The following is a 26,614-nucleotide window of genomic DNA, read 5'->3' as shown; positions in this document are numbered from 1 at the left end:
GGCGGTCCCTGGAAAACCCTAACCCTGTCTTTCTCTCCTCACAACTCCACGCTGTGTGTGCTGTGCATCTGTGTGTGTCTGTGTGCACGTGGCTGCGCAGGCATGCGCCAACCCTCCCAGCTGGAGGGCTACCTGGGGACGTGCGTCCTCCGCGAGAGTCCCCGTGCCAATGCACTAGGTATGTTGCTGCATGGGCACACACACAACCGCTAGCACGTGCACGCGCTCGGGCATCCACATGTGTGCAGACGTAACCACGGCAGCAGCGCGTAGACCTCCGCTTTTCTTTTCTTTTTTGTTTTTAAAGATTTTTGTGGCTCTAGTGGCCTTTAGTCAGAGTTTAGACAGGAAGGGGGCGGCAGGCCGGGACTCAAACCTGCGACCGCTGCAGGCTGTCTGTAGCCTCAGAATCCAGCATCTTCTCTTAAAGCCGAGTCAGTTTTACACGTTATGTTATGATTAGATAATTAGCTTTGCATGAACCAGGTTTTCGTCGCCATAAAGTTACATCTCAGCAGTTTTGGGAGTAACGGCCTTAAAAATAGCAGCGTTACTAATGCCGTTATTTTTTCCCAGTAACGGGTAATCTAACTAATTACTATTTCAAACATGACTCACTCAGACTCACCTGACCTGAGTCACTCAGACTGAGTCAGGTCGGATGACATCAATTAGATATCATGTCAGTGTATAGTAACGCGCCACATTTCACTGTCAGTAACGGTATTGTAACATTTGAAATAGTAATTAGCTAGATTACCTGTTACGTGGAAAAAATAACGGCGTTTTAAGCGCTGCTGTTTGTAACGCTGCTGTTTTTAACGCAGTTATTCCCAACACTAGATCTCAGTTTAAAGCTGCACAAAGCAGCTCTGCAGTCTGGCTGAGCGGGTTCCTGCAGCCATGTGGGTTCCACTCGGGGTGCTAACTACACCTGCCTGATCACTGGAGCCTGGTTGGTTTGGTTAGTGATGGTGCCGTCTTCCGGACTCAAGCCCGACACCGTTCCTGGTCTCAGGTTGCACATACGTCTGCACACGTGCGTGCTTTTCCTCGTGACAGACATTTAACAACATAGTGACACCATCCAGGCCTCTTTTACTCTTCAGTTAGTACTTTCTTGAGTCTTAGTCACCTCTGGAACCACGTTACACATCAGCGCTGTGAGCATAGACCCATAAAGCGAAACCCGGTTGTCCTAAGAGACGACCGGGACAGAAGTCCACAGTTACTCAGGAAACCGCCAAGAGCTTATGGACACCGCCAAAAAATCATCAAATATTCCTTCAAATTAAATTTAAACGTATTTTTTAACACAAAACTTTAACTTTTGTGCTGCTTTGCTAACAAACTCGCACAAACTGACATTTCCTTGACTTCTGTCAACTATAACATCAACCACAAAATCAGTTTGTCATTTTAAATTCATATTAAAATGGAAAATGACTGATTGTTAATTCAAAATAGAGAATGAGATAAGAGCTTTACCGCTCCAACTATCAGCTTACAAAACCCTGATTTACATGTTCATGAGGAATGTACCGGAACAGTTTTATAATGAGTGCGTTTACATGGGAAGTTTAATTCCTCTTTAATTCAGAATTAAAATTGAATCCGATTAAAAATGAGTAAAAATTACCATGTAAACACCTAATTCCGAATGAAAATGGCCATTCCGAATTAAACTTAATTCCGAAGTAAGTGGCTGGTTAATTCCGATTTTAAATCCGAATAATTCCGCGATCATGTATACACTCATTCCGCTTTAAATTAATTCCGATCTTTCTGCGCTGCTTGTTCCCTCTCCCGTCTGTCTCCATGACGCTTATATTCCCCGCTGGGCTTGTTTTAGAAAAAAAGTTTCAAGATGGCAGCACGCAGTAAACGGTGGTCAAGAGCAGATACGATTTATTTAATAAATAGCTTGGAGAACCTGGAAATAATTAAAAGAACAGATGGCAGGAAACATAACAATTGTGAGCTTTTCAAAGTTGTAGCGGTTTGTTTTTCTTCCGGTAGACGTAACTTCCGGTCCGCCCCCCTGTCCAATCAGAACCTTCCCAACCCCCAGACCTTAAGAGGAATTGGATAAAGCCGACGTAAACCTCAATTCAGAATTACTATTTCCATGTAAACTTGAAGGAAAATAGTTTAATTTGGAATTATTTAATTCGGAATAATTAATTCCGAATTAAAAAACATCATGTAACCGTGGCCACTGACTGCGAAGTAAAACTAATCATCTTTCATGTGTTTACGAGGGATGTACATGGTGACAAATGGAGGAAAAAAGCATGAGCGGTGTCTCCTGAACCCTTTTGCAAAGCTTTTACATGCACAGGAAGTAAAATATAAATATACACAGTGAAATAAAGGAAGAACAAAAAGACTTTAACACGTCCTGTTTAAAGTTAAAGTGGCACCATTGGCAGATCAAATTCACAGGAGAATTTTTAAAGTTTTAAGTTTTTAAATTTAAGCCACTTGCAGTACATGCACAGAGCCAGTGATGAGATCAGGATAACTCCAGTAGCCACAAGTCAGTTTATCTAAACCTCAGACACAAAGCCCCTCCCACTCAGCCCCAGGTACCCCCCTCATCCCCAGGTACCCCCCTCATCCCCAGGTACCCCCCCCAGCCCCAGGTACCCCCCCTCCAGCTCCATCCCTCTTCTGTCTGCTTCTCCTGACCACTAATGGAGGAGAAACTGGTGACTGCCAGGTGTGAAGGGTGGAGGAGAAAACAGATGGCAATCCTCTCGTCTAATGGGATTTGACATGATTCCACGTTCACTTCACCTCACTGCATTTACCTGCAGTCTGAGGCTAAAGTGGGTGGAGCAGGTACCTGATCACAGGTGCTGAAGTCACCGGCCACTGGGCCCGGCGGAGCAGGTACCTGATCACCGGTGCTGAAGTCACCGGCCGCCGGGCCCGGCGTTGCTTCCTCTGACGGGGTCCCGCTGGTGCAGAGCGAGAGTTGGGTCAATGTCTCCGTCTCACTCCCTCCCACACCCCCCTCAGCCCACATCCCACCCCCATTGTGTGTTTAATCCGGGGCTCCTTTGTGCCAGGATTCCACATGAGGACTCGCGCCTCTGCGGCAGCCTCTTTCTCCCAGGGCCTGCCATGCTCCTCCGTCACCCCTTCTCTTTTCAATTTGCATGGAAATGCCTGTGTGTGCCTTGCGTGCTTGTGTGTTGTGAGTATGCCCCCCAGCCATCTCTGTTAGCAGCCATATGCACACATATTCATATCCCAGTGAATAGGCATGCCATACCATCAGAGCCGGGGAATGCCAGGGATTAGAAGGAGAGATGTGATTATTACCCAGATTTTATTTTCCTCCCTGTTTTTGTCTCGTACCCCCCACGCCTTTTTACGCCACATCATTTGTTTTTGATAAATACTCAATAGAGCTCTCTTGTCCGGGCGCTTTGTGCGCGCTGACAGTTGGGAAACAGGCGTCTCATACACATGATTATTGTGGATATTTCTGGAAAACAAGCGTGCACTTAATTCTTCTTCTGCTGATATCCCATCTCCCGTTTCCCTCAACGCCAGCCTCATATTGGATGTGGAGGCTGCAGCCCACTCCCGAGTAGTTAATATCGCCATCCATATGAAGTCTTAAACGCTGCCCCCACACTCCTTCTGTACGTGATAAAAAACCTCAGCATTTTGTTTGCTTAAAGAGACGCATCAACCTGCGAGCGATCGGCTTTCCTAACCATTCATTCCCTTCGCCGTGAGTGCTACTTTCAATGTTAAATAATTGTTTTCATTCTCTAAGCACATCATTTAAACCTGTCTTAAAATATTCTCCGGCAGCCATTATGGACTTAGGGATTCCCAGAGCAGGAGCTACCACAAACATCTCCAAAGATGCCTTTTAAATGACAGGATTGATTTATTTTTTTTTTCCTTTTTTAATATGTACCGAAAGTTCCAGTCATAGCTGTTAAAGTACATTCAGACAAGGTGCTTTCTATATCCTCCGATGTGTACTCCTTCTGTCTGCAGCCACTTCTTCACATTTATATTTAAACCATCCTCCCCTAAAAATGTCATATTGGCCAGCGTGTGTTCCTTATTTTAGAATTAAGAATGCAAAGAGGGAATCAGATTTAGCAGTATTTCTTCTGCCTTTGTGGACACACACACACACACACACACACACACACACACACACCCTGAACCTACACACACTAAACTGTCTGTGTGAGATTTGTGTCCTCATACTCGGACACAGACATTCTGGACTTAATTTCGAAGGAATGGGTCGAGGAGAACACAGGTCAAACACAATGAACCTCTTTTTTCTGCATTTCCATCTTTTATTTTTTAATTGACCCGCTCTGGCTGATCCGCTGTGTCATCTCCCGCTCGGGAAGGACGGGGCTTTAGGGGGGGGCCACGCTTATGGGAAAGATACCAGTATCTTTTTGTTAGTAATTTGGTTTTCCTTGATTCGGTTTGGAAGGCTGGCAGCCTGAGAGATGCGCTCCCTGCCCGCGGAGAGGAAACAGGAAGGTTTTTTTTGACAAATATTTTTATTGACTTTTTCAATTACAGTACAAAGGCACAAAACAGAACAAGGCACATTAATATGTACAAATAGGCACTTGAAGATATTCCTAATGTAGAGATTAGGGATGGGCGGTATGGACTAAAAAATGTATCACGATAATTTCCGGCATTTATCCCGATAACGATTAAAAAATACCAATTCAACTCCACCTTTTCAACTATAAATCTATCTCGCTCTTTGTTACACAAATCGTCATCAACGGGAATTTATCCTTTTTTCTTTCTTTCTTTCTTTCTTTCTTTCTTTCTTTCTTTCTTTCTTTCTTTCTTTCTTTCTTTCTTTCTTTCAGGCTCATTTCCTTCCTTCCTTCCTACCTTCTTTCCTCCTGCTCTCTCCTTCCTTCTTCCCTTCCTCTTTTCTCCCTTCCTTCCTTCCTTCCTTCCTTCCTTCCTTCCTTCCTTCCTTCCTTCCTTCCTTCCTTCACGTACGTTGTGGATTTAACGCAGAACCATAAATCATTTTTACACAAAAACTTTATCAAAGGGAATTTATCATTTTTACCGCGAGATGACAAATTATTATTGTGAGGAATTTTTTGGACGGTTTATCGTGAACGGTAAAATATCGCACATTCCTAGTAGAGATTTAAGTGGTATATTTTACTGTTGTTGTTACTGACTGATTCTCATCATGGCGTTTAGGGAAAAGAAAAGGATAACCGTGTACTTCTAGAACGCTCCCACCATCCAAAATGTGATCAGTGACCTTATTAGAAATAAACAAGAAGTTGCATATATAAAAATAAAAATAAACTACAGATACAATGTAAGTGCTCGGGCCCTAAAAATGTATAATACAACAGTAGACTACAAAGCTGCTCCAGCTCCAGAAATTACATAAAAGAGCCCCAAATCTTCTCAAATGTGTTATATTTCCCTTTAACAGCATATGTAAGTGTCTCTACAGCAAGGCATTGCAGTAATGCCTCAACCCAACTCTGCCTGCTTGGTCTGTGAACAGATTTCCATGCAATTTTATGTTTAGCTTCTAAAAATGCGGGAAACGGGAATGTTAACTGACAGGCAGAGATCTGATCCAGAGCTGATCTCTTTCATTTCTGCTGATCCGAGGCCGCGGTTACGACTGTTAAGCTGCTCTTTTACGAGCGTTCACCTCGTCTCCAGAGCTGCTGCGTTTGTCTTTCTGGCGTCTTAAGTTGACAATCAATACTTGAGCGGTTATTGGTTCATTCTCCCGCCTCCCCGTTTCCGCAGCGGAGATGGACGGCCTGTCGGACCTGTCCCCGCCCGGCTCCAACCACAACCACATGGGCTTCTCCCAGCAGCAGCCCATCCCCGGCAGCACGGCGGAGCAGACGCCGTCCTCGCCGGTGCCGCCGCTGCCCCACGCCCCCCCCACCCCACGGCGGCCAGGGCGGCGGCCGGCAGCCCCAGCTGCCCGGCCTGCACCACCCGGGCCTGGTGTCCACGCCCATCAGCCCCCAGCTGGTCAACCAGCAGCTGGTGATGGCGCAGATCCTCAACCAGCAGTACGCCGTGAACCGGCTGCTGGCGCAGCAGTCGCTGTCGCAGCAGTACCTCAACCACCCGCCCGTCAACCGCAGCTCCCACAGCAAGCCGATGGAGCCGCAGGTGGCGTCCAACACCGAGGTGTCCTCCGAGATCTACCAGTGGGTGAGGGACGAGCTGAAGCGGGCCGGCATCTCGCAGGCCGTGTTCGCCCGGGTGGCCTTCAACAGAACCCAGGTGAGCACCGGAACTACACACTTTACCAGCTAACAGCAGAACCAAAACCTGAATTACCGTGTTTTCCGGACTATAAGTAGCGGTATTATTCATAGTTTGGCCGGGGGACCGACTTATGTGTGAAATTATTAACACATTATTAGCGGTTTATCATTTCACCAGAGGTGGGTAGAGTAGCCAAAAATTGTACTCAAGTAAAAGTACTGTTCCTTCAGAATAATATGACTCAAGTAGAAGTAAAAAGTAGTCATCCAAATAATTACTTGAGTAAAAGTAAAAAAGTACTTGGTGAAAAAACTACTCAAGTACTGAGTAACTGTTGAGTAATGTCTGATTTATTTTTTTAACACAACCATTCAAACAGACAAAAGTACAAAATAATCATCTTCAGTCAAATTAAATCAATAAAATAATAAAATTAATTAAAATTAATAAAAATAGCTTAAATTAAAATAATCTTAAAGTAAATTCAAGTACTTTAATAAATAATAAAATAAATAAAACAACAGAATAAAAAAATAAATTAAACACAAGTAGCACAAAATTTCAAGCCGTTGTACTTTTCTTTTTTAACCAGGCAGAACTAGAACAAGCCCATGAACTCATAGAAACTCTGTGTGTGTTTGAGTCTGTGTAAATGTGACAAAACATGCAAAAACAAACAATTTTCCCAAAGAATCACCCAGTGATGTCATGAGATTTACGCATACGCGGATAAAAGGGATAAAAGAAAAGTAACAGCTCAACGTAGCCTAATGTAGCGGAGTAAGAGAAACAGTTTCTTCTTCACAAATCTACTCAAGTAAAAGTAAAAAGTATAGTGATTCAAAACTACTCCTAAAAGTACAAAATTTCCCAAAACTTACTCAAGTAAATGTAACGGAGTAAATGTAACTCGTTACTACCCACCTCTGCATTTCACATGTTATTTTCACACTAAACTGCAACTGACGATGAGTCTGACATTAGCGACGTAGAAGAGGAAGCGCCGCATCTTCTACCTCCGGAGTTAGTAGAGTTGTTTAAAAGTGACACAGAGGATGAAGATTTCATTGGATTTTAGTTATTTGGAGTGACATGGATGGTTAGGTAAACTTCTTAGCATGTTATTTATGCTATAGTTATCTGAATAACTCAATAACTTAATATGTTATGTTAACATACCAGGCACGTTCTCAGTTGTGTCATGTAACGTAAGCATATGTACAATTATTCAGCCTGATGTTGCCTCTATTCTATTTTTATTTTAAATTGCCTTCCAAGATGACATGTCTGTTCTTGGTGTTGGATTTTATAAAATACATTTCCCCCAAAAATGTGACTTGTAGTTCGGAGCGACTTAAAGTCCGGAAAATACGGTAGTTAATATTGTCGCTCGGTCGACCTCTGGACCCACTGGAGTTACAGGGTTCCAGGTTTACGCATGTCATCTTTGAAATCTTAAACGGCTCCACTCAGGTCAGGCTTCAGTCCTGGCCTCCCCTCGCTGACCGGCATCCTGCTCGGAAACGTAGCGCGCTGCTTCCAGGAAGCCGTGAGACGGTTTCGCAGGAACTCTTTTGCAAACAAGTGTTAAGAAAGGCTTATTGTTTGAAGTCGCAGCTTATAGCGTACTCATGATTATCATTCAGCGCAGATAGCATCTCCTCTGTACTCCAAGACGCCTGGCAGCCTGCCATGCCAGCGATCCCAGCTTTGGTCCTGGCGTCTTTTCTCTCCCCGTGTCACCTGCTCAGGATCCAGCCGGTGCACCGCCGTGAGCCGGGACCAGTTTTTACTGCATATAAGAGTATTTTCATGGCTTTTCAGATGGAACCGCTCCATCACAGAGCCGGGTTCTTATTATTTAACCTCCTGGTCCCAAGAAAACCTTGAAATGTTTATAATATAGTCCAGAATAAGAGGATTCAGCGCTGGTTTCTGTCCCGGACCTCAGCGTGTATGAGCTCCCCCTCGAGTCACTGGTATTAAAGAAACACACTGAAATAATGTCTTTATCAGGATGTGTAATTGCTGCTCCATTTGCTTTGAGCCTAAAGACTAATGAGAATCCGTCAGAAAGGAAACGCGCAGGAACCCGAGCCAGCCCCGAAAAATAATAGCCGTTTGTGTGTCACATGTGGGATCCAGACAGTGGCGTGTTTGTGCCGATTGGGAAGCTCCCACACAAGCGGGGTCTTATCTGCGGCTGATGGGAGGAATTAGCCCGGTGTGCCGTTGGAGAGGCTGCCTTTAGAGGATTATTTATTAGGTTTGTGCTTTCCCATAAGCCTGTGTTAATAAACGCACGGGGGGGGGGGGGGGGGGGGGGAGGAGGGGCCTCCGGCCGTGACACGAAGGCCAATCAGAGACTGCGGTCGCTCTCTGCGGGGAGGAAACTGATTGACCAGACAGATAAGGGTTGATGCCAGAGAATGATAAGCATGTACGCGCTGAAGAATGTAGACTGACAGTCGGACAAAGTTCAAGCACGTGCCGTCGACACAGAAGCATTCACACCTCACAGCTCCCTTAAATGGGAGGAGAAAAAACAGCAAATACCAGAAAGCACGTGCGTGTTTCCCCCCCATCACCTGGTTTTATTACCAAATCACACCTATTGATGGCGACGGAAGCCGAGTGACGGTTTGCACAGCGTGAGTCCAGGAGCCGATGAAAAGGCCCAATCACACGTCTCTGATAATGGACTCGTTGCCGTCTCGTAGCAATGGAATTGAGCGCTATTGAAAAGTAAACGGAGGACACGCTGATTGCCCGCTAAACAAGACGTTTCACAGCCGCTCTCTTATCCAAAGCAGCCCGAAAAATAGGTCCAAGATGTGCAAAAATGACATTCGGCCGTCAGACGGCGTCTGTCATCCTTAAATGGACTGACAAAGCAGAACACGTCCTTCTTTCCTTTCTTTTTTTTAAATGAATGGTTCAGCAGGAAAACCAGGAAGTTTAAGAGGTCTCCATCATAGGTATTGGTCTCCGTCTCCACCTCTCAGCCTCAGCTCCCGTCTTTCTCCACCTCTTTCTTTTTTTTTTTACCTCTGGATCTCTTTGGTGCTCTGTCAAATCTCCTACACCCTTTTTTTTTTTTTTTTTACAACCTTTGGTTTCATCAACCAGGGCTTGCTGTCTGAGATTCTGCGTAAGGAGGAAGACCCAAAAACAGCGTCCCAGTCGCTGCTGGTCAACCTGCGTGCAATGCAGAACTTCCTGCAGCTGCCGGAGGCCGAGCGCGACCGCATCTATCAGGAGGAGAGGGAACGCAGCCTCACGGCCGCCTCCGCGATGGGCCCCGCTCCCCTTATCAGCACGCCGCCCAGTCGACCTGTGCAGGTACACTTGTCTCATGACACGTCACTCCATGATGATTATTTATCTAACAGAACTGAAGCCAAAATGCTGAAACAGTGTGGTTTTTTTCTCTCCCCGCCGCTGATGACCTTCAGCAGGGTACCTTCAAGTATTTAATATAAAGTTATCCGGTGGCTCCTCTTTTCTACGTAGTTCCAGTTCTCTCTGAAGGCCCTCAGAGGATTCAGTTAGTCTTGAAAAAACACCTCGGCCCTTCTCTCTTCCTGCCACGGTGGTGCAGATGTGCTGGTGCGTGTTTGCCGCCGTCCCGCTGCATGACCCAGTTTGCAGCCGGGTCTTAGCTGGCGGGCAGATGGCCTTACATGTGCCGCCTGAACGCAGAGGCACAAGAGCATCTACAGGCGTTTGTGCTCCTCTCAGTGACTGCAGGGGGCCCTTGTACCTGACGCTGGGTACCAATGTTGAGAAGAACATGAGTCCAGAAGTCTTGTGGTCTGGTCTGAGGTAACTTTGCAAAGCTGTGCACCAGTTTTTTCAAAGCGCTGTCTCTTGGCAGCCCCTCCAGACAAACTTGACAAACACGTAGAGTCTGAGGCCTAACCTTTTCTTTTTTTTGCACATCTTGGTCTGAATTTGCTGGAACATCCGCTCTTTAGGAGACTGGCAACCGTCGTGGTTTAGAAACGGCGTCACATCCCTTCACAGGTTGCTAGGCAGCAACAGCGACTTCTCTGAGAGTATTGCTGATCGATTTTAAATCTAAATCGGATTTATTAATCAAGACGATGTTAAAAAAAGGAAAATTGATTTTCCTTTTTTGCAGCTGGCTGCATTACAGACAGAGCTTGTCTAGTCATCTTTGTTTGGTCAAGAAAATTGTAAATGTTGTCACTTTACTAAACTCAAGGAGGATTTACGGTATCTTTCAATTGCACTTCATTCCCAATAGGGAAATTTGTTTGCTATTTTTCTTTGAAAATAAAGATAAAATATTTGAAACAATTTATTCCATTGTCTTTTGTAGTTTTACCAAAAAAATCGAAATCGTAAAACGGGTTTTCAGAGAAAGAAATCTGGATTTTATTTTTGTCCAAAATCGCCCAGCCCTACGTTGTGGTTTAGAAACGGCGTCACATCCCTTCACAGGTTGCTAGGCAGCAACAGTGACTTCTCTGAGAGTATTGCTGATGTCTGTCCTCCTTGGCGTTGCTTTAAACCCCCCCCCCTGAAGACTCCAGCGCCCGTGCCGTGCTCTCAGCGCGGGGCTCACACCTGCCGGGTTGGGTTGGCAGCTCCCGTGAACGCAGTCGGGGTAACGTGCCTCCTCACACGCTGCTTCGGCATTTTGGCTCAGGTTTTGTTAAACGAATTATAACATAATGATGTAATTTGTTATGTGTTGCTGTTTGGATATGAGTCTGTGTCTAATTTTAAGAGCTGTTAGGAGTCAGATGTCCACACCTCGACAGAGCTCCTGTTGTGAAGCCACCTCGGACCGTCGGCTCCATCTCTAGCTTCCTGCCCGTTGAGAGAGTGTAGATCTGGTTTTAGATACTCTAACGAGTGAGAAGTGAAACCTGAATCTGTGTCACGGGGTTTCGGCCGCCGCTAGAAGCGGATCAGATCGTTTAATGTGTTCACTAAACTAGGCTCCGTTGTCTGAGGGAGAAAACTGGGCCCGGTTTGGCTTCTGACCGTCCTGACACACATCTGGTCCTCTTCACAGCAGCAAATCAACGTAAAATTACATTTGTTGGCTAAAATTACCCTCGCTAGAGGCACATCTGTGCCAGAGCAGCACACGGTCACCAGATCTGAAGCGAAACTCTACAACCGAGTACAAACGGCACCTGAACATGCGCACTCTTCAGCCCGGCGACTGCTATGGATAAAACCACACAAGATATCCAACCATTTCTCCATCAGAACAATCAGCTCAGAATCCGTGAACCGGGTCCACTCAGAGCTGAACTTCAGCTTTCAGAGAGGAACTACTTCCTGGCAGGAAACAGGACTGGCAGTCCTTTTAAAACTAATGGCGCTTTTCCACTAGTACCTACTCCGCTCTACTTATCTCAACTTGGTCTGGTTTCTTTTCCATAAAAATTCAGCACCTGGAGCAGAAGTAGGAGGTTGGAGCGAAGCTGCTGTGACGTATTTGATTGTGTGATCTAAACGAAGAAGACACTAAAGATGTAGAACCTGGAGATGATATATATGTGCTGCTGGGTCTGTGGCTTGTGTTGGATACCAAGTTATAAAATGAGAGCGAGAGAAGCTTCAAGTGGTGACGCTTTTTAATTTTGTTTAGTTTGTCTCTGCTGCTGAAAAGTCCGTTAGTAGCCGTGAGCAGCTATGAAGTGACAGAGCTCCTGGTAGATCTTGTCGTTCCTTATCGCTCGTCTACATCCCTTTTTAATTCTCTCCTCAGCCACCAGGTTTATGAACATCTGCACCTCAGAGTTGGACGATGAAACAGACTTTTGAGCTGCCCTTGCTGGTTGAATAAAATGAACAAGAAGCTACAGTCACAGTCGCTCTTTCGCTGATTTCCACATCCTGACTCAGACGTCTGACTCCAACCCCCCGACCAATCGGTGGCCTGTAGTGTGATGATGTCAGATACAGACCGACTTAGAACCTCGGCAGAATAATTACAGAGAAAAATAATCTACTCGGCACGTTAGACCCCTAGCGGGAAAGCGCCGAGTCGAGTCGGCCTGAGTAGGTACTAATGTAAAAGCGCCTTAAGACAATTTAGTCTCCACTTCCACTAACAATGCCATTATTTTAAGTTCTGTTGGTACTTGGTGACAGAGTTTGCCGGCAGTCGGTGACCAGGAAGGTTTGCAGTTTCCTATTCAGAGGATTCTTTCTGTTAGCAGCGATCTCACGCACTCCTGGGCCGCTCTGTTTACGTGCCACGGCAGAAGTACCGATGCAAGAGTCATCCTCGCCGGCTGTTTTGTTGCACACTTGGCGTTGCCCTCTATATCAGGCTGCAACCGGTCTGGAAGACGCTGAATAAACAAGAGCTTATTCACATACGTTAGGTTCTCCGTGCATGTAAATGAGCCCCGCGTGATCCCGGCCCTCACCACACAGGTGAGAAGTCCTGCATCATTCCTTGTGCTAATTCTGACCTTCTAGCGTGCATTAGGCGGCCCACTCAGCGATGACCAGCTCCGTTTGGGAAGATCAAATGTGATTTTTAGTCAGTGCCTCTTTTCAAAACCCGCTGCATACCACAGCGCAAAAGTTTGTGCGCTCTCTGCAAATCAGTGTCCTTCATTTGAGAGGTATGTGGCAACTCTGTCCCACTTAAACCCGTTTGAAGTGCGGTCAGCTGCATCTGGGAGGTGAGAAGTGCAGACAGAGGCTCCCTCTGTCCCGTTCTCGCTGAGGATCTGGCTTTTATTCAGGTGAGGAGGGAAGTAGCAGGGAAGCAGGGGCCCACCCAGATCCAGAATTAAGCCTTTCCCTGTGAAAGCCCTCAGCGTGGTGGCGGCCGGTGCCCATCTTAAGCAGAAAAAACAAAAAAAAAAAGCTCTTATTCTGAGGCGGCGGGGCTTGAAAACAAGCAGGGCTACTTAAGCAGTTCACAGCTCATCTTTATAATCGGGGGGTCGATGCGGAGCCGAGGAGCCTGACCTCTCGCACAAGAATTTCTTGAAGTGAAAATATAAAAAATAAAAGCCCCGTCTCGGCTGAACGACCTGCTGTTAAACGATTTCATTAATGCGCCCGGATCTGAGGTTGAGGCTCGGAGCTCCGACTCTCACATCGAGTGCAGGAAATCACTCGCTCGCAGATATCATCTAACAAGACCTCTTCAGCGGTTCTGACACCGGGCTACTAAACGGTAGAAGCGCTAACAGTAAAACGGTGACTAACGCGGCACGCAGGATTCTCCGGTATGTGTTATTGTTTCAGCTCCTTCCCACGTCACTCACAGAGCAGTTGACACATCCACGATCGCCGGAGGCCTGATAGACTTCGCCCCTATGACTAAAACCCACTGACATCCATCATATAGACCTGTTCCCCGAGCTACCAACCCCCCCCCACACACCTGGCCATCTGCCAGCCGCTCCTATAGAGCGCTGCGGCGCGGATCTACACGCATAAATCAGCCGGGTGGCAATCCAGCCCGAGACAGAGGAGGCTTTTATTGGCCTCGTAAAAACAGATGCAGAGGTATGTTTCTCTCATGTGTGCTGATGGCAGCCCCCCCCCCCCCAGCAGCACCGCCGCCCCAGAGCCAGTTAGTGCACGTCCCAGCCCTAACAATTTGCTTGACAGGGTATCGTCGTGCTCAGGCTGACGAGCCGACGTCAGGCCGTCGTAAAGGGAGATGACAGACCGGGGGAACGCTCAACCGCTGCTGCAGTCTCACCGCGAACTTTAGGAACCCCTGATTGTTTTTGAGGCTCGTATTAGGCGTCGGTTAGACGAGAGAGAACGTCGGTTCTGTATGTGTTTATGTGATCAGAGGAGAGCTGGTAGCCGGCGGGGCGGTTCTGGTTCCCGTGAAGGATTCATACGCTAATGGTTCCCGGGTTACGTCTTTATTAGGAGGCTCGTCACCTTGTCGAAGGATTTTTGTCAAGATGCAACAAGCCGCTGATTAAAAATGATTTGATTTCACTTGACTTGCATTCGCTGTTTAATCACCAGCTTGACAGAATAACAGTTTCATGCAACACGTCTGAGTGTTTCTGAGCAAAGTAGGAGTGTGTGCGTGTGTGTGCGTGTGTGTGTGTGTAGTTTGTGTCAGCCTGTCTCAATTTCAGTTTTAGTCTAGTCTTTGGGTCAAACTATCATTTTAGTTTTATTAGTTTTAGTCACGTTCATTAACCTTTTAGTCATGTCAAGTTTCAGTCGACTAAAAGTCTGAGCAATTTAGTCTTATTTTAGTCAGAATTGTCCAGAATCATTTTAGTCTAGTTTTAGTCAAAGATTGTATTTATCCAAACTCATTTTACAATTCAAACAAGGTTATCTTATTATTACATTATTGTTACCTTATAGACTCAAGAATACATTCAATCCAGATACAGAAGACTCTAATTTGAGTTTACAACATATTTATTTTTCTGCATTTCTCCCCATCTTTTTCTTTTTCAACGACACATTCGGTTTTGTTTTCTACGTCTATGTAGGAAAGGTGTATCCAAAGATGTAAACACTAAACTGGTTTAAAGACTATACCAGAGGAAGCAACTTAAAAACTGTATATTGTGTATGTATATAGACAGATTCCTTGTGTTTGTGCTGGTGTGAGTCTAAAACAAACCTGTTGTGTTTCTCGACCCTGCAGCCCCGGAGGGAAGACTGTAACAGCGTGAGGCCCGAGGACTGGAATCCCAGAATCCCCGTGGGCATTTCACCTGTGAGCAAACCTCTGCATCCACTGCACACTGCCGACCCGAACACGCGACGACAAATATTAAATTGCAAACGTAACATAACCCCCCCCCCCAAAAACAAAACAAAAAAGCAAGCGTACCTTCATACTGGAGTTATTGACTTTCTTTATATTATATTTGTAATTTGCTGCTGGAATCCAGTTAGTTCTCCTCCATGTGCTTTGGTCGTATTTTTGATTAGAAATCAATTCATTTTTATTGCACCTGCATATCACCGTAAAGACTCTGCACACGCCGAGCCGTGCGCCTGTGCAGCGTCGCCACCCTGCTAGTGTAAGAAGTATCTTATATCCGTCAGAGCTTTGAAGCTGGTGGGTTGGGGCAGTTCTGTAACCCTTGCTGCTATTTTGCATATTGATAAATTAGCCGTTTGAACTCTTTTGAATACCAGTCGTTTAGTTTTCTCTGGAGTCACAGATTGAAACCTGGGGAGAAATGTAACGAGTAGCACTTCCTGGTAATCTCACAGCAGTTTTGGGTTAAGTTCATCCTGCCGAAGTTTTGCTGAGCTTATTTGATAAGTTAAAGCATTTTAGTGCACGTTTGTCTGTTCAGCTATCAGAAAAACCTGCAGCATCTCAGTTGGAAGTAACGATGAAAAGCCCCGAGGTCGTCAATGCATTTAAAATCCAGCTCATACAGATGAGATTCAACAATGTTTGTTGGCAGTTGTTTGGATCGAGGCATTTAAACTGTCTGTCTTCCCGTTTGTGGCAGGTCAAACCGTCTCCTCTGCCCAACGAGTGGAACGGCAAGACGGACAGCTGCATCCTCAACATCAACTCCACCATCTACGACGAGATCCAGCAGGAGATGAAGAGGGCGAAGGTGTCGCAGGCGCTGTTCGCCAAGGTGGCCGCCTCCAAGAGCCAGGTACCAAACCCCCGCCGGCTAGCTTTAACTGCTGAAGTAGAGTGATGTGGATCGTGTTAAAGGACAGTTACACTTACTTCAGTAATCAAACTGGTGAGAATCATTGGAAAAACACAGTTTTTTTTAATTTATTATTATCATTTAACTCCAGGGAATAAAGATCCTTCCGCTGTGAAGGAGGTCTATTATATCAAAATAAGCTAATCCTTGACCTGAGGAGCTCTCGGTGTGCACACACGGGGTCATCACACACTTTGTCTGTGAATAATATTTAATTTCTTAATGGGGCCCAAAGAAAAACTGCAGCTGACTTGTGACATGGTGATAAAATGCACGTGGCATGTGTTGGATGAGATGAAAATGATCAAAACTTTAAGTTGGGAGGTCTGTTTGGTGTGTAGAAGCGGCCTCGCTGCCTCGGCGCTGCGGTGAGTTATCGGCGCGATGCCTCGTCTCCTTTATTGCGGGTTTGGAGTTCAGCGGCCGACGCTGTTGCGACAGCAAACAAACCTGTTTATATTAGCTCCACGCAGTAAGATGATGAGGGGCCCCTGTCATCTCCCCACAAAGAGCCCGCGGCCCGCACAATGCAGGCTTGTGTGCGCTGGAAACCCGAATCATCAACGACAACGCAAGCCACCAGTTTAAGTCTTTATTAAAAGCAATTAAAAATGCAGAGCCAAGGACTCGCGATTAAAGGTTGTTCATGTGAGGATGGAAGATTTCCACAATTGTGCCTGATGACGATGACGGGGGGAGAAATGGATCACCAAGGGCGGAATAATCTCGAAATATCTGCAAAGGCTTTATTTTTTTCTTGCTGATTAGGATGATTATACCCCCAGATAGCTTTGTTTTACCAAATTGCAGTTTGATGCACAAACCACTGTTTTTGTTCAGGAGTTCAAAGACTCCTTGGAAGGATGGAGAAAGAGAAAGGAGGAGTGCGAGGCAGTCGCAGCATTAACTCGCTCATGTCTCTCTCCTTAAATGAAGGTTTGTCTGGGAACTGGTTTCCACTGTGCCTCCTCCACCTCCCTCCCATCTCTCCATCTTGCCCCTCTACCTCTGCCGTTCCCCCAATTTCTGCCTCTCTTTCACGTTTCCATTCATGGCAGGCGGGTGTGAATGTGAATTGAGCAGCAGATAAGAAGTGTGCTAATTATGCCTCTGAAAAGGGGCCTGCGAGAGCACTTATCTCTCGCTCTATCTCGTAATGGGCGCTTCCCGGGCAGCTGGTCTCCCCCCTTTACACCAGAGCCGCCGCCGCCGCCGCCGCCACCAGCACCTCCAGACCAGCGGCAGCGCCGACCCTGAACGGCAAAGTTTTCAGCCGCGCTTTAAATCCTTAAAAACACTTATTACATTTCTGTTTGATCCGAAGTAAAATAGGACGGGAGGCTTCATGTGGATCCAACAATACGCCGAGACGCGATGCCATTTGGACTTTAGATGCATAAAAGTAAAATAATTCTCCAGTTATTTCCACCATAGATCTATGATAACGTTTCAAATAATCAGTCCGCTTGATTCAAATGTTAAACATTTGGTGCTTTCATCTTCTTGAATGTGTTTTCCTTTTTTTTCCTTCCACTTTATTCTTGTAAATTGAATAAAACCCAGTTTTGGACTATTAATTGGAGAAGCCAGGAACAAAAGCCCACATCGCTCTCCCTCCCTCTCTCTCTCTCCCTCCCTCCCTCTCTCTCTCAATATGTCATCCTTGTCCTTGGCGAATTATGGCAGGGATTTCTCTCTTTTCTTTTTTTTTCTTTTTTAATATTGACTAACCTTTTAAGAAGTGATTGATAGAGAAAACAATGATAAAAATCATTGATTTAAACAGAGAACCGCCCAGACAGCTGTGGTTTCCCTCGTTCATACAGTCATCTTGGTAGGGAGCTGCCTAGATTATATGTATTATAGAAAAAGGCATTCGAAGGCATGCAAAGATCCGTAGTCATTTTGTCTGAAATCCATACGTGGGGAGGAAGTACGTGCCAGATATTGCTGCTTAGGTTACGCACCCATCTGTCTCTGTTAGCCCAGAAACGCTAACTTCATGTGACTGCAGCGTTTTTCCTCTGAAAGGGACACTTTAACCCGGCTAGCGGTTGTTGTTCTAGATGATCCCGAGCTTAGCGCGACGTGAACCGCTGAACAGAGAGAAAATTGTATTTACTCGTAGTGCTGCGAATTGGCGCCGAGGCTTAGGTGGAGATGTGATTGCAGCTCTGCTGGCGGGGAGGGAAGGCAGCGGCGCCCTGCGCCGAGCCGCTGCCAGCTCAGGCTGCCGGTGCTGAGCCGGAGGAGTGCAGCGTGGAGGATGGGTCGGACTGGCACCGTGCCCACGTGGGGTCCAGGGAAATAATAGTTGGGGGAGGGTGACGACGCCCGGGCGCTGAGCTGGCACCGTCTGAACTCGACTCGGGGTTTTCTCCGGCGACGATCCGGAGGTCAGGATGTGCTAGTCCTGCGGGCTCGGTGGGCGTTCGCTAGTTTAGCAGCACGACCCGCCGAGGCTCATCTGCCTCATTTAGAGAGACGGATGAGATCTGAAGATCTGGGAGAGGAAGACGGGAGCGTTCTCGCCTCAAACACAGGTTCCTGTGCTGTGTGCAGCAGCGTTTGTGTGTCGGTGTGTGTGTGTTTGGGAGGTTTCTGGATCGCAGCCATCCTGTCCTCTCTGAGGGCTCGTAACCACAGCAGGCCTCTGCCAGACCCTAACTGCCCCTCCAACCCCCCTCCAACCCCCCACATATTCAATGTTGCATTTCAATCACTCCTTTACTGCCACATATTCAGAGTGGTAACTATAGAGCAGCGACATATTCCTCTGTCGGATTCGTGGCTGCTGCTCACTTCAGTCCTCAACTTTGTTTTTCCTGTGACGCACACGAGACTGATTGTTGATCCCAACGTAAATATCTGAGCCGGTATTCGTGTACCCGTTCCTTGGCGATTCAAACTGATCAGATATCTTCCAGGAAGGCGACGTTTAGCTTCAGGAGATGTCAGACTTGGAGGAAGCGACTGGTTCAGATCCAGTGACGACGCTGCCAGAACTGGGTCGGCGCGAGCCGCGGCGCTTTGTCTCCATTCATGTTAACGGGGGATTGGTAGGTCTGGCGCGGAGGGCAGCTAACGCTCGGCTGGCGGATGGGGGGGGGGGATGGGGGGGGGCTCTGACACGACTCTCATGTACAAACATCCCCGACACTTCCGGGTGAATCACAGCCCCTGCTGTCGGGAGACAAGCACCCTGGGAGCTCAAAGCCGCGCGGCTCCTCGGTGACCAGTCGAGTACAGATCACCATCGGCGGCGGCGGCAACGCCACGCACCCCCCCCAGTCTCTCTCTCTCTCTCCGCCTCTCTCACACTCACTCTCTCTCTCTCCCCTGGAAGAGGCTACGCTAATTAGCCAGGCTCTAATGAGACAGAATGGCACTGATCTGGTCTGCCGCTGCGCCACCGGAGGGGGGGGCCGAGCAGGGGGGCTGGAGCGGGAGAGGAGGGAGGTTTGGGGGGGGTGAGAGGAGAGGTTGGTGTGTGCCATCTGTCACCCTGCACCCGCCTGGCATGGCAGTCTCTGGAGTCGAGGGTGGAGGAGGGGAGATGTTGGTGCCGAGTGAGAGCCATGTTGGTCTGGAGGGGAGTGGGGGGGGCGGTGGGGGGGGGTGACGCCGATAAAAGAAGGTAGAAATGACTGCAAACACCTCCTCGTGTTTCAGAAGTTACCGGTTTCCTGTTGCCGAGATGCTGCTCCGTCACCGTACGTCGCTCTGGGACTCAGACACTTTTCTTAATTAAGCAGACACACACACATATACACACAGACACACATGCACACGCACACACACACACACGCAGAGACACACAGACACACACACACACACACACACATGCACACACACACACACACACACACACACACACACACACACACACACACACACACACACACACATGCACACATGCACACATGCACACACACACACACACACAGACACACATGCACACACACACACACACAGACACACATGCACACATGCACACACACACACACACACAGACACACATGCACACATGCACACATGCACACACACACACACACACAGACACACATGCACACACACACACACACACACACACACACACACACACACATGCACACGCACATCCAGCCGCCGCTCAACCGGCGGGGCAGATGGCTGACCTTTTCCACGTCTGCCTCCCCGCTCAGATGTTTCACTGTTATCGAGGAGCCACTTTCGGGTCGCCGCCGAAAGGATCTCGGCACAAACGACGATAAGTGGCTTCCAGAGCCGACGGAAGATGTTAGCAGATACTTAAAAAATCCCACAGCATTTGATCACCTTCATAAGTTTCACTTATGTGCTCCAAAAAGCCAAGCGTCCAATCCTCCTCGTCTCCGTGTCCGCGGGCTCCTCTGCACCGCTCCATCTCTCAAATTAGGCGGATTAGAGCGGGCATATCAAAGCCCCCGGGGATCTGAAAAGGCTGTGACTGTTTATTAATTGATTTATTTATTTATCTCCCGTGCCTGCTTGGTTATTAGGTTGCCATGGGAAACAAGCTGGGCCAGATCCCCTCTATTATTAAAGACACAATTTCTTGAACTGGAGACCCAGCTGTCTGAATAATTAATTTAGCAAATGAGTTATCTTGCAAACGGTGAGTCCCCCCCCCCGCCCCCCTCCCTCTGAAATGAGCCTTTCCCTCATTGTTTAATGGACAGTGGAATTCCCACCCTCCTGTTTTCCCTCCGCCGCCTGTGCGGTGGAGGCAGGATCACAGGGCCGCACTGAGCATGCTCAGAGCACTTTGCGCGTCTCTCCTGCCATCTCTCTCACTTACGCCTTACATGCCACCTCTCACCCCATCTGTCTTGGGCTGCACCGCTCACTCACTTGCTCTCCTCCTGCCTCCTACCCTGCAGCTCCCGACCAGGAATCCGCCCCGGCTGCCAGGACTCTTTGTCATCATCTTTAATGCATTATTATATGATAAACGTTCGCTGCTGCGCGGCGGTTATTAGCCCCTTTTGCTCCATAACCGAACCCATTTCAGCGGCCCTCTCTAAGTAGTTCTTGTTCCAGTAACGGGAAAGTTTGTCCCCTCGCAGCGACGGCGTTCTGCCGGCTTTGTCTTCCCTGCAAAACGTTAGCTAGCTACCCCACTCCCACTGTCTGCACTTCTCCTGACAGACCACACAGGGCTTGTTCTGAGGCCCATTCCCACTAATCTGATCAGGCAGGCAAATACGCCGGGAAAAGCGCTTTAATGATCCCCCTAATTACCTCAAGTCAATACCAACTGTATTATTAGACTCGGGGAAAATATTCCATTAGGGTGCCCCCCGTGGGAGTCCCCCCTGTGCGTGCTGATGTCACGCGCCGCGCGCCCCCTACGCTTGTAATTAATTTTATTTACACACGCAGGAATGCACAAGGTCGCACCTGCAGCCCGGAGCCGCCCGACTCGGCCCGCCTAATCAGATCTGTCATAATTACCATTCTGCATGCTTCTGACACACGCCGGGAAATATTTCAATTTAACTACAGCCACTAGCTCGGCAGATGCAGTCTGGGAGGGAGAGAGAGGCAGAGAGAGGGAGAGAGAGAGGGAGTGTGTACACGGGTGTGTGCATGTGCTGTGTGAAGAAAGAGGGGGAATTACAGGGGGAGACATTAGGATCTATCCAAGTCCTCATCCTGTTTATGTGCATGTGGTTTCACTCACATCACTCCTTCTCTCGCTCCCTCCACATCACTCCATCTCAATACTCGCCTCTTTACTCCATCTTTACCAGAACTGCATCAACTGAGCTGGAGAAGGCGGTTTTTAACCACATTCAGAGACAGATTTTACACCCTATTAAACATTAAACATGTAAAAACTTTTCATAGCACTCTTCTTTTTTTTTGGTTGAATATTTAGTTTCATTAGTACTTGAAGCAAACTTGTAGACCAATTAAATCACTTATTTAACTGACACAGACAATTTGCAGGTTCTCCGCTATTTCAATCGCTAATTCAATAAGATCAGTCATGATTTATCAGCTTAATTATCCTTTGATATTAGCAATTAAACCCCAGCTTTGAATTAAATCTCAATCAAGCTCTTGTAATTGATGGAATCCGACTTCACGTAGGTGCTCTGTGTTTGATTGTAATGGAGCTGCGGTTTTTGTTTATCTGCAGTTTATCTTGGGTGCGTTTATTATCTCGTGTGCATCCATCCTCCATCTGCCTCTTCAGCATCCAGCAGAAAAAAGATGATAAACACGAGGTAAATTTGCAGTGGGAGAGCTCTCTCAGTGGCTGTGCAGGCAGCGCTCGTGCCCAAACACCAGCCCACCGCCGGGCCAAACTAGATTATGGTGCACTTTCCACCGCACTAATATTTGTTGCAAAGAGACACGTGCACCGGAGCATCGCCGGTGACTCATTTTTCAGACATTTTGTGCTCCACGATCAGCCTGTGCGAGGAGATTTGCACCAGTATGTGATGCTGGGTGATATCTGAGGTGAGATTCAGTCTCACGACTTCCACGTTTGGTTTGGGGTGTCGGAGAAACGCCGACAACAACCTTCAAACGAAATCAGATGCGTTTTCACCCACTGCGGAGGAGGCACTCCCACATTTTACTGTTGTTGCCGTCGTGTGTCGCCGCGGTGAACTTTACTGAAAAAGAATAAAATGCGAGCTTTAAAAAAAAAAAAAAGAGAGGGAAAAACTAACCACACAGATGTTTAATGCGCTCCGTTTTTGATGGACTGGTCATTTGCCTTTGGTTATTCTTTATGCTCCATCTGCCTTTATTTGCTTGCTCGAAAATCCCCCCCGAACGCTTTATCGGCTCGGCAGCCATGACGTAAACTGCCTCACACAGCGGCTCGGTATTGTCCTGCGGGTGCGAGTGCCGACACCGAGAGAGGGCCGCTTCCTGCACAGTCATGGCCGGGCCTCACAATGTGCATCGCATTCGCCGTCAATCTGTTAACGTCGACAACTCGCCTATTGTATCTGCAGAGGTCGCGACCCCCGCGCAGAAAACGCTCACTGTTTGGCTGCAACTTCTCCAGATGAAGCGTTTGGCACGTCGGATTCAGGCTGGCAGGTTTCTCTCCCACCGCTCAGACGTCCCCACAAAGGAGGACGGTGACACAATCTGGAAGGAACCCACTCCGACACATCGGAGTCAAGACTCCATTTTATTAGGATTATTTAAAAATGTGCACGTTTCAAAATGATTCAGATGATTCAAGACGAGCATTCGATCCCTCTGTTTCGTCGTCTTTCTCTTTATTCTTCTGCAAGCTGGAATTAGGCTGTGAATCCATAAGAAACAAATATGAAGAGGTAAACAAAAATGTGTCTGAACTCTTTGACCATATGTTGAGCAGCTTTTAGTCCGTTGAAGAAGTCAGGTTCTTTTCATCCGATTTTCCACGATAAATATTAAAGGTCTTCATCTCTGGATTTTTTTGTTTTCCTGTTATCAACCGACAACAGAAAAATAAAAAAACCTGCCACATCCTTGAGTTAAAGTGGATTCGTGCTCCTTCTCTGACAACGTTTTTTAAAAGTTGCATCTTAGTAAAGACTCAAACAAGGAAAAAAAAGAGATGCACATTTGACAACGTCTGAGCAAGATTTCTGACATTCTGGCCGGATTTCCTGACCGTCGGTCTCGAATGGTATCACGTTCCTTCTTTAAGCTGTCCGTCCCGTTGAGCCGTGCACATCCTAGGTACATTTTAATAGGTTTTATTGGGCACTAAAGGCTTTCATCCAAAGTGGAGAGCGATTGGAAACGAGGAACTGTTGAATATGTTGCCAACTGACAGCCACAGTATCTATCGGCTTCTTCCGGCTTCTTTCCTCCTTTTTTAAGGGTCACCACAGCAGATTATCACATTTGGCATCGGTTTTATGTCAGAAGCTCTTCCTGATGCAGCCTTGCACACAACTCCGGGCTCGGGACCAGCGCTATGGGAACGCTGGCCCAGAATCAGCATTGTAAATGTAACATAAAGCATACTGGGAAGAAGTCTCCGTAATCTCCTTTTCCTTTGGTTTCATTGATCATTCATCACAGAGCATGTCTCCGCGGTGCGGCTGGACTGAGAGGAGCAAGACGGACGTTATTTTGGACATAGGTTGAGGGACATTTGTGGATTCTGCTTTTCTGAAGCAGCACGTTAGTTTAATATTTATTATTTTTTGCACTGTTTCATCAAGGATCTTTTGTTTACCTTTTTTTTTTTTTACTTGCAAAAGCCCCCCCCCCCCCAACCCCCCCCCCCCCCCCCCCCCTACTTTTATATTAATTTTTGTCAGGATTTATTTCACGACACAGACCTAAGTTAGTCCTGTGCTGCTTGTAACCCATCACACACTTTTCTGCTGCCCGGGGAGCAGTTGGGGGGGCCCTCGGGGGCCCACGGGGCCCTCTGTTGCCAACTCTGGGGCTGAAGCTGCTGCAGAAAAAAAAAACCCGGCCTGCAGTTCTGTGCAGATAAAAGTGTCAAGTCGAGTATTTTACTCCCCAAACTCATCAGTTCTCTGTAAAACCTCCACCACGCTGCATTATACACAGCTGAATAACTCCAGCTGGAATGATGCGGCCCTGTGTCTGCATCTGTTTTATGTACCAGAGACATCCGAGACCTTTGCTTTAGTCTTATCTCCATCTCTTCGGAGTTGAAGGAAAATCAGCTGGGTCACTTTGGGCTCAAATACCTCACAGAACCCGGCGTGTTCATGTGGACGCACTGCCACGATATTCAGCCCATTAAACCTTGAGATGAGCTGAAAATGTATCTGACGTCATCACACTACAGGCCACCGATTGGTCGGGGGGTTGGAGTCAGAATTCTGAGTCAGGATGTGACATCAACGAAAGAGCGACTCTGACGGCTTCTTGTTCATTTTATTCTACCAGCAACGTCATTTAGTGATCCAACTCTGAGGTGCAGATGTTCATAAACCTGGTGGCTGAGGAGAGAATTAAAAAGGGATGTAGACCGGCGATAAGGAACGACCAGATCTACCAGGAGCTCTGTCACTTCATAGCTGCTCACGGCTACCAACGGACTTTTCAGCAGCGCCGAGACAAACTAAAAGAAATTTAAAAAGCGTTGCCGTTTGAAGCTTCTCTCACTCATTTTTTAACTTGATATTGAACACAAGCCACAGACCCAGCAGCTCATCTATCATCTCCTCCAGGTTCTTTAGTGTTGTTGTCTTCTTCGTTTAGATCACACAATCAAATACGTCACAGCAGCTTTGCTCCAACCTCCTACTTCTGCTCCAGGTGCTGGATTGTTATGGAAAAGAAACCAGGCCGAGTTGAGTCGAGCCGAATTAGCTGAGTAGAGACGAGTAGGTACTAGTGGAAAGGTGGCATTAATGTTGCTGCTGCGATGGGTGGATTCACCCTCGCTCTTCCTCCGACGGGCTACGTGGACCTTCGGAGGACTTCTGGCCTCTGCTGGATGGATGAAATTGTCTTTATAAAGATGAAAATTGTTATGTTTGAGGAAGGCAGTGTGTTGTTGCTGCATTTTTGTGCCCCGTGATCAGCATCCTCCGACTTCCAGAGGAGTTTAATTAAGGCGGCTGAGTCACTGTTTAGTCCTCCTCTGGTTTTCTGGTCCTTGTTGTTGTGGGAGATTCACAGCTCCACACTTAATTGTCATCAGCAGATGGGCGTCAACTGTGGCAGAAGGGATTTTCAGCACAGCACGCCCAGCGTTTGGGCCGAGCTGTGCACGCGCAGCCCCGGTTAGCGCGCGCGGGGAGGAGGAGGAACAGGTTTAGACATACCGCCTTATCAGCTGCATTTATCTGCCCGGTGCCGTCTGCCAGCGCTGGGCCTCCGCCAGGTTCAAGGAGGAGGGAAATAGTAACGCATTGTCTTCCCTCTCCTCCCGGCTCCCTCCCTTCGTCAGACACAGGAGAGGTTTGTCTGGCTCCTCCGGAGCCGTCCGCCCCCCCCTGCCCCGACCAGCCAGCCACAACAATGGCCACAATCTTCATCCAGGATTGTTTAATATTTCTTTTTTTCATTTTTCTGACTCGTCATGTTGTCCGTCTAAGTGCTGCCGGGTTTGCTTCGTCGCTTTCGTCGCACTGTAACCGAAGCATTATTTCTGGTCACGCAGTAATCCGAAAGGACGGGGGGGGGTGGTACTCAAATGGCAAATTGATGGACATCTGTTGGCTTATTTTATTTATTTTCGTGGTGGCCGAGGTCAGCGAGATGGGACTGATAACGAGCAAATGAGATTAGGGGGAAGGTGTCGGTCCGGGCCGTGTGACAGACCCCTCTGTCTGTCTGTCTGTCTGTCTGTCTGTCTGTCTGTCTGTCTGTCTGTCTGTCTGTCTGTCTGTCTGTCTGTCTGTCTGTCTGTCTGTCTGTCTGTCTGTCTGTCTGTCTGTCTGTCTGTCTGTCTGTCTGCCGTCCCTGTGTCTCCGGCATTGGGGGTTTGAGCAGCCAACGGGTGGGCGGTGAGCTCTCATTGGTGGTTTCTGACTGCAGCGCTCACATAGGCAAGGCAAGTTTATTTGTAAAGCACAATTCAACACAAGGTAATTTAAAGTGCTTTACATCAACATTAAAAGCCGCAAGACACAATTAAACAGTAAATAACAAATAAAATGATAAGAAAAGAGGTA

General features: G+C 47.4%; 1 protein-coding gene across 1 annotated transcript in view; it reads left to right on the top strand.

Annotated features, from left to right (window-relative positions):
* The window catches only part of satb1b (SATB homeobox 1b), a 73,099-nt gene that overhangs the window by 30,546 nt on the left and 15,939 nt on the right, over nucleotides 1-26,614 (top strand). Inside the window, 6 exon segments of the mRNA XM_061717479.1 lie at nucleotides 101-178; nucleotides 5,806-5,978; nucleotides 5,980-6,297; nucleotides 9,412-9,624; nucleotides 14,924-14,995; nucleotides 15,750-15,905. Of these exon segments, the coding sequence (XP_061573463.1) occupies nucleotides 101-178; nucleotides 5,806-5,978; nucleotides 5,980-6,297; nucleotides 9,412-9,624; nucleotides 14,924-14,995; nucleotides 15,750-15,905 (1,010 nt within the window).

This window comes from Cololabis saira, chromosome 3, assembly GCF_033807715.1.
Source record: "Cololabis saira isolate AMF1-May2022 chromosome 3, fColSai1.1, whole genome shotgun sequence".
NCBI lineage: Eukaryota > Metazoa > Chordata > Actinopteri > Beloniformes > Belonidae > Cololabis > Cololabis saira.
The sequence above is the reverse complement of the archived record's forward strand: the minus strand, read 5'-3'. Positions and strand labels throughout refer to the sequence as shown.